The sequence below is a fragment of the Salvelinus alpinus genome, chromosome 10 (assembly GCF_045679555.1).
Source record: "Salvelinus alpinus chromosome 10, SLU_Salpinus.1, whole genome shotgun sequence".
Classification (NCBI taxonomy): Eukaryota; Metazoa; Chordata; class Actinopteri; order Salmoniformes; family Salmonidae; genus Salvelinus; species Salvelinus alpinus.
The window spans coordinates 33,890,728-33,907,425 of NC_092095.1; the positions used below are offsets into that span (position 1 = coordinate 33,890,728).

The 16,698-nt window shown below is 44.3% G+C and overlaps 1 protein-coding gene across 1 annotated transcript in view; it reads left to right on the forward strand.

Moving 5' to 3' along the window:
* The window catches only part of LOC139531965 (tyrosine-protein kinase yes), a 39,034-nt gene that overhangs the window by 19,744 nt on the left and 2,592 nt on the right, over window positions 1–16,698 (forward strand). Inside the window, exons 4-11 of the mRNA XM_071329005.1 lie at window positions 308–406; window positions 8,888–8,991; window positions 9,386–9,535; window positions 10,441–10,596; window positions 11,086–11,265; window positions 13,899–13,975; window positions 14,363–14,516; window positions 15,791–15,922. Of these exons, the coding sequence (XP_071185106.1) occupies window positions 308–406; window positions 8,888–8,991; window positions 9,386–9,535; window positions 10,441–10,596; window positions 11,086–11,265; window positions 13,899–13,975; window positions 14,363–14,516; window positions 15,791–15,922 (1,052 nt within the window). The remainder of the gene's footprint in view (window positions 1–307; window positions 407–8,887; window positions 8,992–9,385; window positions 9,536–10,440; window positions 10,597–11,085; window positions 11,266–13,898; window positions 13,976–14,362; window positions 14,517–15,790; window positions 15,923–16,698) is intronic.

Genomic DNA, 16,698 nt, shown 5'->3' on the forward strand with positions numbered 1-16,698 from the left:
TTAACATAGATGGTGCCTTCGGTCATATATAACTTTCTGCTCTATAATGTAGCCTTGGTTGACTTTGTTCAATTCAAATGTAATACTTTGCTGCATGCCTTAATAATATAGCAATAGAATCCATGCATAAAAGACAGCATGTACAAGCTCACTGCCAAGACACAGATAAAGCAAGCATACAAGTCCCTTTCATAACCAGACTACCGTTGTACAGACATAGTAGTGATATATATCTATCTGGATGATTCTATATATCTGTCTGTCTGTCTGTCTGTATCTATCTCTGTCTGTCTGTCCCCCCCTACAGAGAAGGGGACTGGTGGGAGGCGCGCTCCATCAACACAGGGAAGAAGGGCTACATCCCCAGTAACTATGTGGCACCAGCTGACTCGATCCAGGCTGAAGAGTAAGACCCTTGTCACTCCTAACCTAACCTGATTTTAAGACTATCCACGGCTACAACAGCAAATCGAGCTAGCCTAATCACTGCAGCGTGACCATAATACCACACAGCTCTCACTGGAGGCACGTTCACTAGAAGATCTCAGAGCTTCTGCTGTTCTCCTGGGTCCATATGTATGAAGTGTCTCAGAGTAGGAGTGCTGATCTAAGATCAGGTTCCACCTTTCCAGGTGATCTTATCCATAGGGATCCAAGAGCGGGCACACGCACACACACACACAGGAAAGTTGCTAAATCAACCAAAAGTTGCTGGGGCAGCCTTAAAAATGTGTCCATTGGAGCGCTGCGATTGGTTGCCCACAATTATGGGGTGGGGCTTAGTGAAGGGTCAATTGGAATCAAAACTAGCTACATATGGTAGCTAATCACTCAAAGAACTACGAATCCCGTCAGATCTGGCGCCAGGATAAAGTGACTAAGGGGGCAGTTGAAATCAGCGAGGGGGCTACATTTTTGGGGGTTTCTTGCGTTGGAATTATATTGAATTCTGCTAACATCACGCTATACCATAACAAACAAAGTTCAAATGCAGAGATTCCTAGATCATTGAGTGCTTTTCAAGTGACATGCTATAGATTTAGCTGTCAACCTATCTCCGCTGCGCTGTCTCAGTGTAAAATAGGGGCCTTCTAGCAGTCATAAGGACAAAGATTCAGCAGGAGGCTGTCAGGTAGAGGTGAAAATTAGTGTTGGATTTATTTACACAGCGCTGGTGTTTTCGAAGATGACGGTGATATTTGCAAATTATAAATACAGTACCGGTCAAAAGTTTGGACACCTACTCATTCAATTTTTTTACATTGTAGACTAATAGTGAAGACACCAAAACTATGCAAATGTAGTAACCAAAAAAGTGTTAACCTTTTTTAAAGCGTGAGTTCCAAATATCTCTAACCATCGCCCCTGCGTGAGTTTTTTTGTTGTTGCTCGTGATGGCAGAATGCTCTCACTGTTCCAAAATGTGATTGTTACACAACAGGACAGTTACCTGCGCTGCCCTCAAACCAAGACACGCTGCCTGCTAATTATCTAAAGGCTATGTTTCAACTTGTAATTTTCTAATTATTTTCTCAAACAACAGTTTGAATCGAGGTGTTTTCCGCCGCCTCATTAATTCACATAAGAAGTAGCCCATTTCACTGTTGTGGATCACTTATGTTTGAGGCTTTACTGAGCCGGACAAACTTCTCTCTTGAACGAGTGCCCAAGCACTTCCCTAGTGTTTCCCGAGATCAAGTATGAAGACATTGCGCATCACTAGTCAGAACAGGCCTTGCACAAACATTTTCCCCCAGCACATTTTCTGTCTGCCGTCCACATTGCCTTCATGGTTGTTTTTCCTTACAAATTGGATGTGTGTGTTCCTATCAAAGTAAGTGGCTTATTTTCTGTATGTCGTGTTGTCCTTTCTGCTATAGCACACTGTATGTATGTATGTATGTATGTATGTATGTATGTATGTATGGGTCATAATCTATTTACTGTTTTATTCACGTTTTCAACTACCGGTGACAAATCATGCATTCCGATTCTTGTAAAGATTGTAATGGACACATATGATGTGTGTAAAATACTTTTTAAAAATGTTGTACTGATTATGATGAGCTAATGCTAAGCTATTTATTGGCTATGTGTGGCGCCATGTTTGTTGACATCATACAATGAATTCTGGTTGTCACCTAAGCGTCTGTCAGACCAAAGATGTTATAACAAGGGGTAGTTCACTCGACTGATTTATAGTGCTTTCAAGACAACTGTGAGCTTGGAAAAATACTAGGTAAAATCATGACGTCAACGATCTTCAGGTCAGAAGGTCAGAGCGCTAGAAAGAGAGCCGAGTTCCCGAGTTTGAATTCCGAGTTGGATGACCATTCAAAACTATTTTTCCCAGTCGGAACTCATTCCCCCCCGAGTTCCCAGTTGTCTTGAATGCACTGAAGTCGGAGATTTCCCAGTTGTTTTGAACGCAGCATCAGATTGTAACTTTGGTACCTCAGGGTTGTCAGCCCAGACCCCCCCCCCCCCCCTTTCCAGGGGTTTTATTTTTATTTGGTGTATAATCTTACCTTGTGTTTGCCACCCATTTATTGATATCCCCAATCATAGTAATATTTTCTGCACCATATCTCCCCACGATACCTTGCCCCATTTCTACACTCCATGGGCCACCACAAATGAAATGAACCTCCCCACAACCCCCGTAAAATGGTTTCATCCCTGTTTAGCTTTCGCGCTATGGTTAGGCTAGGCAGTAGGTCTGTGACATGAACACATTGTATTGACTTTGTGATTTGTCAAAAATGGCAAACGACTTGTCAAGTCATGTACTCCGGTTCTTGTATACATTGTAACAAGTATATTGACGATTTGTAATGTGCTGAAAAGTTGCTAAACTAAGTTCATGTTTTTCAGGCAATGAGTACAGCCATCTGAGTTTGTTTATTTGCGTCTTATAGTGAATGGCATTCTGGGATTAAGGAGTTTTCGGTTAATCCAACATAAACAAACATGGCTGCCATTATAAAGAATGTAGCTGTTGTTAGCTTAGCTGACACGCATTTATTTTCTAACAACATTACATTAGTCTCTTGTGCTCACCAGAGATGTGGTACATTGTAAACTAGTCTAGCAGTTAGGTCGCTAATTTATGTTTTGTTTTTTGTCAGCGCAACCTGTTATTTAGACTGGTTTATAGAATGTGTTTGGCTGTGGATGTGTTCCATGTGATGCTTGGATGGTGAAGTTTGCATTTAAGACCTTTTTGTTTTCCATCAGTACAAAAACATATTTAGATGCTGTTCAGACAACAATGATGTTTAGATGCGTTTGTTGCATCATATGTTCTGTTGCTACTGTTCCAATCACATATTTGAGATTGTACGCTGCAGGAGCCACACAACAATGATCACAAATATGTGATCATACGCGTCAATGGGTTAAACAAATCAAAATGTGTTTATTTTAGATTATTCAAAATAGCCACCCTTTGCCTTGATGACAGTTTTGCACACTCCTGGCATTCTCTCAACCAGCTTCATGAGGAATGCTTTTCCAACAGTCTTGAAGTAGTTCCCACATATGCTGAGCATTTGTTGGCTGCTTTTCCTTCACTCTGCAGTCCAACTCATCCCAAACCATCTCTATTGGTTTGAAGTCGAGTGATTGTGGCCAGGTCATCTGATGCAGCACCATCACTCTCCATGGTCAAATAACCAGCCTGGGGGTGTGTTTTTGGTCATTGTCCTGTTGAAAAACAAATGATAGTCCCACTAAGCGCAAACAAGATGGGATGGCGTATCGCTGCAGAATGCTGTGGTAGCCATGCTGGTTAAGTGTGCCTTGAATTATAAAATCAGTCACCAGCAAAACACTATCACACCTCCTCCATGCTTCATAGTGGGAACCACACATGCAGAGATTATCCATTCACCTACTCTGCGTCTCACAAAAAGACAGCGGTTGGAACCAAAAATCTAATTCGGACTCATCAGACCAAAGTGCATATTTCTACCGGTCTAATGTCCATTGCTCTGGTTTCTTGACCCAAGCAAGTCTCTTATTTTTATTGGTGTCCTTTTGTAGTGGTTTCTTTGCAACAATTTGACCATGAAGGCCTGATTCATGCAGTCTCCTCTGAACGGGAAGAGTTGATGGTTGAGATGTGTCTGTTAGTCTAACTCTGCGAAGCATTTATTTGGGCTGCAATCTGAGGTGCAGTTAATGAACTTAGCCTCTGCAGCAGAGGTAACTGGTTCTTCCTTTCCTGTGGTGGTCCTCATGAGAGCCAGTTCCATCATAGCGCTTGATGTTCTTTGCGACTGCACTTGAAGAAACGTTCAAAGTTCTTGAAATGTTCCGCATTGACTGATCTTCATGTCTTAAAGTAAGGATGGACTGTTGTTTCTCTTTGCTTATTTGAGCTGTTCTTGTCATAATATGGACTTGGTATTTTACCAAATAGGGCTATCTTCTGTATACCACGCCTACCTTGTCACAACATAACTGATTGGCTCAAACGCATTAAGAAGGAAAGACATTCCACAAATTAACTTTTATCAAGGCACACCTGTTAATTGAAATGCATTCCAGGTGATTACCTCATGAAGCTGGTTGAGAGAATGCAAAGCTGTCATCATGGCAAAGGGTGGATACTTTGAAGAATCTCAAATATATGTTTTGATTTAACACTTGTGTTATTTCATAGTTTTGATGTCTTCGCTATTATTCTACAATGTAGAAAATAGTAAAAAAAAATAAAGAAAAACTCTTGAATGAGTAGGTGTGTCCGAACATTTGACTGGTACTGCTTGTGTGTTTGATATATATTTAAGTTCTGACTTAAATGTCAGCATTCAAAAGAAAAAGCCTTTCATCAGGCAAAACCCATCTTAACCAATAAAGCACAGGTTGGGTCTGCCATGCTAAGATACAGCCTTCCTTTGAGTTACCCAAAAGTGAACTAACTACAACATCTCCAAACGGGCACTTAAATACATTTAGCTACACCTTTTCTTGGCGCACAGGCCAGGTACAGTGGGGAGAACAAGTATTTGATACACTGCCGATTTTGCAGGTTTTCCTACTTACAAAGCATGTAGAGGTCTGTAATTATTATCATAGGTACACTTCAACTATGAGAGACGGAATCTAAAACAAAAATCCAGAAAATCACATTGTATGATTTTTAAGTAATTAATTTGCATTTTATTGCATGACATAAGTATTTGATACATCAGAAAAGCAGAACTTAATATTTGGTACAGAAACCTTTGTTTGCAATTACAGAGATCATACGTTTCCTGTAGTTCTTGACTAGGTTTGCACACACTGCAGCAGGGATTTTGGCCCACTCCTCCCTACAGATCTTCTCCAGATCCTTCAGGTTTCGGGGCTGTCGCTGGGCAATACGGACTTTCAGCTCCCTCCAAAGATTTTCTATTGGGTTCAGGTCTGGAGACTGGCTAGGCCACTCCAGGACCTTGAGATGCTTCTTACGGAGCCACTCCTTAGTTGCCATGGCTGTGTGCTTCGTGTCGTTGTCATGCTGGAAGACCCAGCCACGACCCATCTTCAATGCTCTTACTGAGGGAAGGAGGTTGTTGGCCAAGATCTCGCGATACATGGCCCCATCCATCCTCCCCTCAATACGGTGCAGTCGTCCTGTCCCCTTTGCAGAAAAGCATCCCCAAAGAATGATGTTTCCACCTCCATGCTTCACGGTTGGGATGGTGTTCTTGGGGTTGTACTCATACTTCTTCTTCCTCCAAACACGGCGAGTGGAGTTAGACCAAAAAGCTCTATTTTTGTCTCATCAGACCACATGACCTTCTCCCATTCCTCCTCTGGATCATCCAGATGGTCATTGGCAAACTTCAGACAGGCCTGGACATGCACTGGCTTAAGCAGGGGGACCTTGCGTGCGCTGCAGGATTTTAATCCATGACGGCGTAGTGTGTTACTAATGGTTTTCTTTGAGACTGTGGTCCCAGCTCTCTTCAGGTCATTGACCAGGTCCTGCCGTGTAGTTCTGGGCTGATCCCTCACCTTCCTCATGATCATTGATGCCCCACGAGGTGAAATCTTGCATGGAGCCCCAGACCGAGGGTGATTGACCGTCATCTTGAACTTCTTCCATTTTCTAATAATTGCGCCAACAGTTGTTTCCTTCTCACCAAGCTGCTTGCCTATTGTCCTGTAGCCCATCCCAGCCTTGTGCAGGTCTACAATTTTATCCCTGATGTCCTTACACAGCTCTCTGGTCTTGGCCATTGTGGAGAGGTTGGAATCTGTTTGATTGTGTGTGGACAGGTGTCTTTTATACAGGTAACAAGTTCAAACAGGTGCAGTTAATACAGGTAATGAGTGGAGAACAGGAGGGCTTCTTAAAGAAAAACTAACAGGTCTGTGAGAGCCGGAATTCTTACTGGTTGGTAGGTGATCAAATACTTATGTCATGCAATAAAATGCAAATTCATTATTTAAAAATCATACAATGTGATTTTCTGGATTTTTGTTTTAGATTCCGTCTCTCACAGTTGAAGTGTACCTATGATAAAAATTACAGACCTCTACATGCTTTGTAAGTAGGAAAACCTGCAAAATCGGCAGGTTATCAAATACTTGTTCTCCCCACTGTATATCTATTCACGCTAAAAAGAGAAACCAGACATATGCTATCCAAACAAAGACAACAAAGAAATTGACAGTAAACTGATAAATGCAATTAAATAAACCAAAAGTCTTCATCACAAGTGTATCGCAGTTTGTGAGCTCCAAACAACATTTACACTTGGAGAATGGTATGAGTAGACATCAAACATTCTAAATGAGTGGGGGAATATGTTGGGATTATTACTGATGAATACATTGTTTATTTCACAAGGCATTGATCAACATTGGCAGACAATTGACTCAATGAAAGACATAGTGCGCGATAGTGTCAGTGCGCAATAGTGGAGAGAGATGTGCCTATAGCGCGTCTCCGCCACGCACCCCCTCCCTTTATTCTGGTCTCGACATTTAAACTGATGCTCGAGACACGTTCCTCACACACAAGCAGTAACCTCAAACGTAGCAGTCCTCATTTTCCCCTCAACTGAAATTAGCATGATTTAGGATTTCTAACCCCCCCCCCCCCCCCTTAAACGCACACACACTACCCAAACTAATGTACATGTGACAGCAAGGCGGGATGACACTTTCTAAAACGAGCACTGGGTACATGATGCATATTCCCCCGCCAAATAAAGGAGCGTCATAGCAGTTAGCCTGAGGTAAATTAACACTTTGCCCAGGCCCTAAACACTGTCCTCTAACCTCTTGGCGATGCGGGGGCACCAACTTCCCGCATGGGCCTTTGCTGAAGCTTGTAAGGGGAGAATTCTATCCTGAATGATTCATAGTGGACACTGGGGTTGTCTCCATACCTCCAGCGGTGACACAACGTCCGTGCCGCAACCAGGAACATTTTGCTGTGCAGTCATTTTCTCTCCAAGCCCAGGGAAAGGGTCAGAGCACACCCTCTCCTCTCCAGGCTCCAGAAAAGAGCTCGGTCATAATCAAATCCGTATCAGTCAACGTCGGATGAAAACCTCACACACCCCATCATAGGGCCGATACTCTCGCAGAGAGCCCCCCCCCCCCCCCCCCCCGATAGGAACAACGGAGGAAGAGACAGTTTGGCCTCCAACACGACGTCCTCACCATGGCCCGACTGGTAAACTCGACCCCGCCCTTATAGATCTAAGTCAAATATGACAGGCGGAGGCGTGTCACGTTGTTCATTTAGCCTACCACAGAGATGAGAAGTGTTTGTTTTCCCCCCAGCTTTTTATTAAAACACAAAGGAGTCATACCTAACTGCCCCAGTGGCTTTCCATAGCCCCCCTTCACACACCGCGGCACGCTCTGTCCATTGTGCTGACACAGCGGAGATACCGATTTTTTTCTCTCACTCAAATCATTTAGCTGTTTTTATATAGGGACATTGAACTAAAACTAAGGGGCACAAGTTTGAACTGAGGGGGGCTTAGGCTTCCTCGTGGAGCCGGGTACTATCCCACCTCGTGCAGCAACAGTGTCTGGGGCCTGTCTGCACTGTGAGTGAAGCGCTGAAAGATTCATTTTTGAAGCGCACATGCATCTTAGTCTACTGAAGTGCGACTTTGTCCTTGTGTTTCTTGGCTATTTAGGCTACGTCGTTTTGTTCACACGCTAGGTTGTTTTTAGTTTGAACTTGCTCAACTGCTAGTGAAGAGACCTCACAGACAGACATGCGAGCCTGCATGCCATGCGAGTGCCCTGTTGCCACGCCAACCTGCCGCCCTTAAAGGGGCAGCTGAACATTTGTCTCCCCTAAGTAACTCAAATATTTGAGGAGGCATTGGGCTTGAACACAACTTTTTTTATTTAAAAACTTTTAATAATTTCTTATAAATCTTCCTAAAATACTTTCATTGTGCTCTTACATTTCTTTGTGTTCCTACATTTTTCAACTTAGGAGCACATGTACTCTGTGTAGAGCCCTGCACTTCATACATATGGCCACAGGGGGTTTCAGCCACCATCTCCTATATGAGCCTAGAGGTTTATGATCGTTTAGCAAGGAAATTGAATGTCATCCTGTTTGTTAGATTGACCCCTGATGGACTCCGATGCTTTATTTCCTCTCGTTGTGCATTTGAAGTTTGATTTTTCCAAATACCTGCTAGTATTGATTCAAGTAAAGTTCATAGTAACATAAGCTGGTATTGATGTAAATGTGTGTCCTTCCATAGAAATAGAATGGTGTGCTAGTTCTGGAACACATCAAATGCTCTTCAAATACTTGGAGCGGCTGGGGATTCTCAAGGACAGATTTGGGAAACTGCTGCACTGCAACATTTTCCAAAGGCTCTACTCATTCTATTTCTGTGTCCTTCCTCAGGTGGTACTTTGGTAAAATGGGACGTAAAGATGCTGAGAGGCTGCTGTTGAATGCAGGCAACAACCGGGGCACCTTCCTGGTGCGAGAGAGTGAAACGACTAAAGGTGAAGACGATTAGCGTGAGAACGTGCACGGGCTGCATCTCTAGTTACACTCCATTTCTCGTGTAGTGCACTACTTTTGTGTTGGCCACAGGGGGTCCGTATGTTCCAAGCATCTCAGAGTATGACTGCTGATTTTTAAGGATCAGTTTAGCCTTTGAGATCACACTGAATAAGACTACATGGACAAGTGGGAACTGATCGTAGGTCAGCACTCTGACCCGCTTTGTGAATACTGGCCCTGAAGTCATCTGGTACCCTAAGACAAAGTCGTGCACTATAATGGGGAATATGGAGTCATTTGAGAAATAGCCAGTGACACTCACATTTCCATGAATAAAGCCTAGGTCTTAATACTGTTGCTTGGATGGACGAAGAATCTGGTCATTGTCTCCAGGTGCTTACTCCCTGTCCATACGAGACTGGGACGATGCCAAAGGCGACAATGTGAAACACTACAAGATCCGCAAACTTGACAACGGGGGTTACTACATCACCACACGCGCCCAGTTTGACACGCTGCAGAAACTGGTCAAACACTACACAGGTATGTCTTCTACCTCCTTTTATTGATGGTCTCTCGATCTCTCTAGCACTCACTTTCTCTCTCAAACTCACTCTTTAACAGGCCTGCTACACTGGAAACGTAACCTTGCTGAGCGTGAGATGCTCCTATTCATTTCTATGAAACCTGGGCCTAAGCAGCGCGGCTCAGCGAGAGGCTTGCACTGCTCAGCGTAAAATGACACTGGTTCTATTTTCAAGAGTTTGACGGGTAGCTCACGCAAGAGAACACTTGACAAAGTGGCTTACATTCTGTTCACGCTGGCAAAATGTCTCAGTTAAAACCTGTTTTTCCCAACACCCCAGTGTAGCTCCCCAGTAACTTTCTTATTCACAGCTTCCTCCCGTTCTCCAAGTGCAGTTTATGATCAAAAATCCACATTCATTCACTGCGGTCTCTCACATCTGTGCTTCTGTAGTAGCAGGCTTACCTGTAATTGACCCTGTGATTTCCCCAGCTAGATGAATGGCTCTCAGATTGAATATTTAATAAAGACCTTCCCTAAGTGCCTCCCCTTCAGCAGAAGGAGAGAGGTTAAAACTCTGGGAGAGCCCACTTTACGTCTCTGTCCCAAATGGCACCCTGCTCCCTACATAAAAAAAGCATTGCACCATATAGGGAATAGGGTGGCATTTGGGGCAAAGAAAACCTCGCTCTGGTGCACTATAAAAGCAAGAGGTCCCAGTCGTGTTAAATCATCCAATTCTCATTCATATTTAGCTCTGTTATTATAGGCATGTCTAAATTCAGCCGCATCGCATGTCTGACAGGCAAACTTGAAGTGTTGTGTGAAATTTCCCCTTTTTTAAGCTTCGCTGGGTTTCCCTCGTACTTTACTGCTGGGATTCATAAGAATCCCTACATGTTTGTTTGTGCCCCCCACGCAGAGCATGCAGACGGTCTGTGCTACCGGCTGACCACGGTGTGCCCCACGGTGAAGCCCCAGACCCAGGGACTGGCCAAGGATGCCTGGGAGATCCCCCGGGAGTCTCTACGCCTGGAGCTCAAACTGGGCCAGGGATGCTTCGGAGAGGTCTGGATGGGTAAGACCAAATACTGTTTAGACACAGACGGGCGCGCACACACACAAAGAACAAATATGCGCGCCCCCACACACTCTGGATGGTCTGAACAGACAGGAAATATACTACACTATTTTTATCCCAGGCCAGGGAATCTTTCACTTCCTTCAGATGCTTCTTCCGTTTATCTTTATCTCCGGAGGAAGTAGCATTCTCTCTTTCAGAGAGAGACACAAGTCCATCCAGCCACAGCTCATAACTACATGTGTTCATGTACCCAAATACACCCGTACTGTATTATGTCGTACTGTATTATGTCGGTCTGCATCCCAAATAGCACCCTATTCCTTATGTAGTGCACTACTTTTGACCGGGCTGTGGAGGGAATATGGTGCCATTTGGGACTCTATAAAACTATTATTTGTTTACTCCTGTTTTTACACCATTGTCTTGCTTCTTCAGTAAGCAGCAGCATGACCCGGTTCGTTCTACTTCTGTAATTCTATTCAGGCACGTGGAACGGCACCACCAAGGTGGCCATTAAGACCCTGAAGCCAGGCACCATGTCCCCCGAGGCCTTCCTCCAGGAGGCCCAGATCATGAAGAAGCTGAGACACGACAAGCTGGTGCCCCTCTACGCCGTGGTGTCTGAGGAACCCATCTACATCGTCACTGAGTACATGGCCAAAGGTGTGTGTGTGTGTGTGTGTGTGTGGAGATACAGTGCATTTGGAAAGTATTCAGACCCAGTGACTTTTTCCACATTTTGTTACATTACAGCTTATTCTAAAATGTGTTAAATCGGTGGGGGTGTTTCTCATCAATCTACACACAATACCCCATAATGAGAAAGCAAAAACAGGTTTTAAAAAATGTTGGGAAATGTATTAAAAAATGAATGTAAAAAATGAAATATCAGTGAAATATAAAAACCTGTTTTTGCAGTGTCATTATGGGGTATTGTGTGTAGATTGACAAAGCGAAAATAGTTTTTAGATTTTTTTGTGCAAATTTATTACAAATAAAAACATACCTTGTTTACATAAGTATTCAGACCCTTTGCTATGAGACTCAAAATTGAGCTCCGGTGCATCCTGTTTCCATTAATCATCCTTGAGATGTTTCTACAACTTGATTGGAGTCCATCTATGTTAGATTCAATTGATTGGACATGATTAGCAAAGGCGCACACCTGTCTATATAAGATCCCACAGTTGACAGTGCATGTCAGAGCAAAAACCAAGCCATGAGGTTAAAGGAATTGTCCGTAGAGCTCCGAGACAGGATTGTGTCGAGCCACAGATCGGGGGAAGGGTACCAAAAAATATTCTGCAGCATTGAACGTCCCCAAGAACACAGTGGCCTCCATTCTTAAATGAAAGAAGTTTGGAACCTCTTTCTAGAGCTGGCCGCCCGGGCAAACTGAGCAATCAGGGGAGAAGGGCCTTGGTCAGGTCACCCTGACAGAGCTCCAGAGTTCCTCTGTGGAGATGGGAGAACCTTTCAGAAGGACAACCATCTCTGCAGCACTCCACCAATTAGCCTTTATGGTAGAGTGGCCAGGCGGAAGCCACTCCTCAGTAAAAGTCTAGTCAGGATCGAGGGAAAGATTAACAGAACAAAGTACAGAGAGATCCTTGATGAAAATCTGCTCCAGAGTGCTCAGGACCTCAGACTGGGGCGAAGGTTCACCTTCCAAAAGAACAACGTCTTGGCTGTATGCTTAGGGTCAATGCAGGAGTGGCTTTGGGACAAGTCTCTGAATGTCCTTGAGTGGCCCAGCCAGAGCCCGAACTTGAACCCGATCAAACATCTCTGGAGAGACCTGAAAATAGCTGTGCGGCGACGCTCCACATCCAATTCTGACAGAGCTTGAGAGGATCTGCAGAGAAGAAAGGGAGAAACTCCCCATATACAGGTGTACCAAGCTTGAAGCGTCATACTCAAGAAGACTCGAGGCTATAATCGCTGCCGAAGGTGCTTCAACAAAGTTCTGAGTAAAGGGTCTGATTACTTATGTACATTTTATGTTTGTTCTTTTTGTCTTTTTACTTGCAAACATAAAAATAAACTGTTTTTGCTTTGTCATTATGGGTGTATTGTGTGTAGATTGATGAGGGGGAGGAGCAATTTAATAAATTTTAGAAAAAGGCTGTAATGTAACAAAATGAGGGAAAAGTCAAGGTCTGAATACTTTCCTCTACAGACACAGATAAACACAGCCTCTCCTTCGCCAGTCCAGATGCGGTGACGTATGTGGCTGGCAGCATGATGTTGACATAGATTCCTCACGGCTGATTAGATGTGTAATTAAAACATTATAGCTGGAGTCTCTCTCCAGAAGGGTCCCATACACACATGCCTGGGGGAGGTGATTAGCTGGCTGGCTCAGCTGGACCTAGTTATTACGTGTGTGATGGAGTTGGAGAACTTGGTAATTTATTAAACGTAGGGAACGTTGGCCACATGCCAGAGATTTTGATGTTAGTAGTTGCACGACGTCGAAGGTTGTTCAGGCGCCGAATTGATGAGATGTTTTGAAATCCGAACTTTTAGATATCACGCCACAACACACACGTCGTCCTATCGGAATGTATACAGGACAATTTCCTTAAAGGACCACATTTAAAATGTATGGACGTTTTTAATTAACGTACCCTACAGTCTGAAAGTCCTTGGGAATCCCATGTGGGGTTTTATAAGGCCCGAAGCAGAGATATATTTAATTGAAAACTGCAGCAGTTTGTGGCAAGCTTTCATCTTTCTCAGCTGCAATGCGTCACCCTGTTTCTTTTTTATTAGTGATTGAATGCTGATGACTAATCCCTTTTTAAATGGACTCAGTGACCCCTGTGTATATATGTATAAATGCACCAGAGGAACGTGTGTGTGTTTTTTTTATCCCGTTGGTATCCCCTTGATTCTAATCTTGGTTCAGGGGTCAATTAAAATAACAATTTCCCTCTCTCACACTGAGGAAATGGCGCCGTCTACGCCCCAAATGGCACCCTATTCCCTATATAGTCTGCTACTTTTTCACCAGGGTCCCATAAGGGCTCTGGTCAAAAGTAGTGCACTATATAGGGAATATGGTGCCATTTGGGGGCACGCACTAGATGTCATTAGGAGCCGTGTACCGAACATAGACGCAAGCTGCTAGCTTCATCAATACCAAGGGAAGGATCATGAATATTTTAAGAAGGCGTATTTTAAGAAGTCTTCAGTCTCACTATTTCTATGGTGGTATTTCTCCGTTGCAACATTTAGCCGCAGTCTCTCTGGTACTGTAACTGTCGCGTTTTGCTGATGTTTTTTTTTTGTAGGAAGTTTGCTGGACTTCCTAAAGGAGGGAGACGGTAAATTCCTCAAGCTTCCCTTGCTGGTGGATATGGCAGCACAGGTAAGTCCAAAGTCAACCTCTCAGTAAACATTGACACTTCTACATATGTAGCTAGTAGCTACCATGTATGTTTCCAAGTGTCTCGCCCTTTAGTGTTTCCACCTAAGGATAGGTTTGAGCTGTTTTTAATGCCCGTAGTACACTGTTGCACAAGAAAACCGATTTAGTGCACTCTTCTTTCGCATCCATCACCAGCATTCTCCCTCCTGTTTGTAAGGTTGCATCCCAAAAGAGCCCTGGTCAAAGGGAGTGCACTAAATAGGGAATAGGGTGCCATTTGGGACTTACACAAGACCAACGGCTCTGCTCTCGAGTGGATCACATCAATTATTAACCCGAGCCTCTGTGATCAAACGGCTTGTTAAATTAATCTGCTTGTGTTCTCAGATCGCTGACGGTATGGCTTTCATCGAGAGGATGAACTACATCCACAGGGACCTGCGCGCCGCTAACATCCTGGTCGGGGACAACCTGGTGTGCAAGATCGCCGACTTCGGTCTGGCTAGGCTGATCGAGGACAACGAGTACACGGCTAGGCAAGGTTAGTAGAGCACCGAGACAGAGGGACTTAGAATCCCAGTTGTTGGAGGTGTGTATGGGTGGAAAGAGGATAGGCAAGGGGTAGGGAAAGGGGATACCTAGCCAGTTGCACAACTGAATGCTTTCAACCCTAAATGTGTCTTCCGCATTTAACACAACCCCTCTCTGAATCAGAGAGGTGTGGGGTGCTGCCTCAATCGACATCCACGTCATCGGCACCCGGGGAACAGTTGTTGTTTGGGGTGAACTGCCTTGCTCAAGGGCAGAACGGCAGATTTTTCCACCTTTGCCGGCTCGGGGATTTGAACCAGCGACCTTTCGGTTACTGGCCTAACGTTGTTAACCGCTAGGCCTCGAGACAGACAGACAGGGGCTTAGAACTCTCTGGTCGCGTCCCAATAATCTCCTTTCTCCCGAAGTGTTCCTTACTTGTTCACCTCCCGTCATGGATTTGAAATGACTTGTATATTATTGTGTTATTATTAATATACTATTAATATATGGAACCTTCATCTACCCCATGCCTACACCACTACAATGCTTTTACATTTGTGGGAAGTAGTCAACGAGTGCACACTTCAGGAAAAAGGAGAGATTACGGGGACACGGCTTAATGTCACAGTCATTTGAGATGTATATGGGGTGGGGGAAGAGGGGGGGGAGGGGACGAAAGTGTGAGGTCACTGGCGTAGAGTAAACCCTGTTGTTTCCTACCATGGTAAGTTCAGCTAATAGCGGAAAGCAGATGCTCAAATTTACTCTGATTAGTTGCGGTGAGTAAACTCTGACTCTCAAGCTGCCTGCTGCTTAACCATTTAAGACCAATGGTTTGAGCAGAGAAACAGGCGTCCCTGACTAACTATTTTTCCCACTCAACACTAGTCTTAAACCTTTTGGAATGTGACTTTTTTTTACCCTGCAATTCACCCACAAGAATCTGTCTTTATTGACAATGTAGTAGTAGTATCTTAGTTCAATCAGTTTCCTTTGCAATTAGATCTGACTTAAACCATTTTTAAAAATCAAGTATGATCCTTTAAAGAAAAATGTTGATTTTTTTTTTGTTCCAGAGGTCAATAGTGTAATTGTCATGGCAGACTGAAACATAAACTTTGATATGGGTCAATTCTCAGTGGTTCTATTATGACTCTAGGCTCCCTAATGACACCTAGTGGAAGTTAATGATCTGTCTCTCTTCTTTCTTTCTCTTGGTCTCTCTCTCCCCTCTCTTCTTTGTCTCTGCCCATCTCTTCCCCTCCTGCTCCTGGTTTGTAGGGGCCAAGTTCCCCATCAAGTGGACGGCTCCTGAGGCTGCCCTGTACGGCCGCTTCACCATCAAGTCAGACGGCTGGTCCTTCGGCATCTTACTTACTGAACTGGTCACCAAGGGCAGGGTGCCCTACCCAGGTGAGAACACAGACAAAACAATGTTTGTGTCCCACATGGGCCCCCTATTCCCTATATCCCTCAAACTCAACTCTGGACCTCCAAGCCAGTTCCACTGTGTTCTTTCATTGTTCCCCTCCGATCAGGGACTAACTTAGACCCGGGACACCAGGTGGGTGCAAATAATTATCAGGTATTACAGAAAACGAGCAGGCTCCGGACCTCGTAGGGTAAGAGTTGAATACCCCTGTCCTATATAGTGCACTTCTTTTGACCAGGGCTCACAGGGAGTGGGCACTATGTAGGGATTACAATGCCATTTGGAATGCAAATCCCATAACAACAATGGCAGTCTGAGGCTGTTTAATCTGGTTAGGATTTGTCAATTGTGTGATCTCCAAAGCCAGGGAAGTAGGAGTCTTGTGTAACCAGGAGGAGTAGTGCCAGCACAATGTAAACAAGGAAGTCTTTATAGCCTAGACTAGTAAATACTGTCCTAGGAAGTGGGCCGGCGGTGACACTGTTGTGATGGCTGTTTTTGTCTCTACGGGGTAAACACTGACTGAGGTTAGAGAAGACCATCTGGTGGGGTCTGGAGATTGAACACCACTCTTGTTTATAACCATCTGTCCCAGACTGATCGGGCTCAGGGGAGAGAGAGGCTGACGAGTGCTGTGAAACGCTGACACACACTAGCCTTCAGGCCCCCTTTTTTTATTTATGCTTTTTTTGGTGGGGGTGTAATAGTCTAATGGAGCTATTGGGCGATTTCACAATGCACCGCCATCTCGTGACTG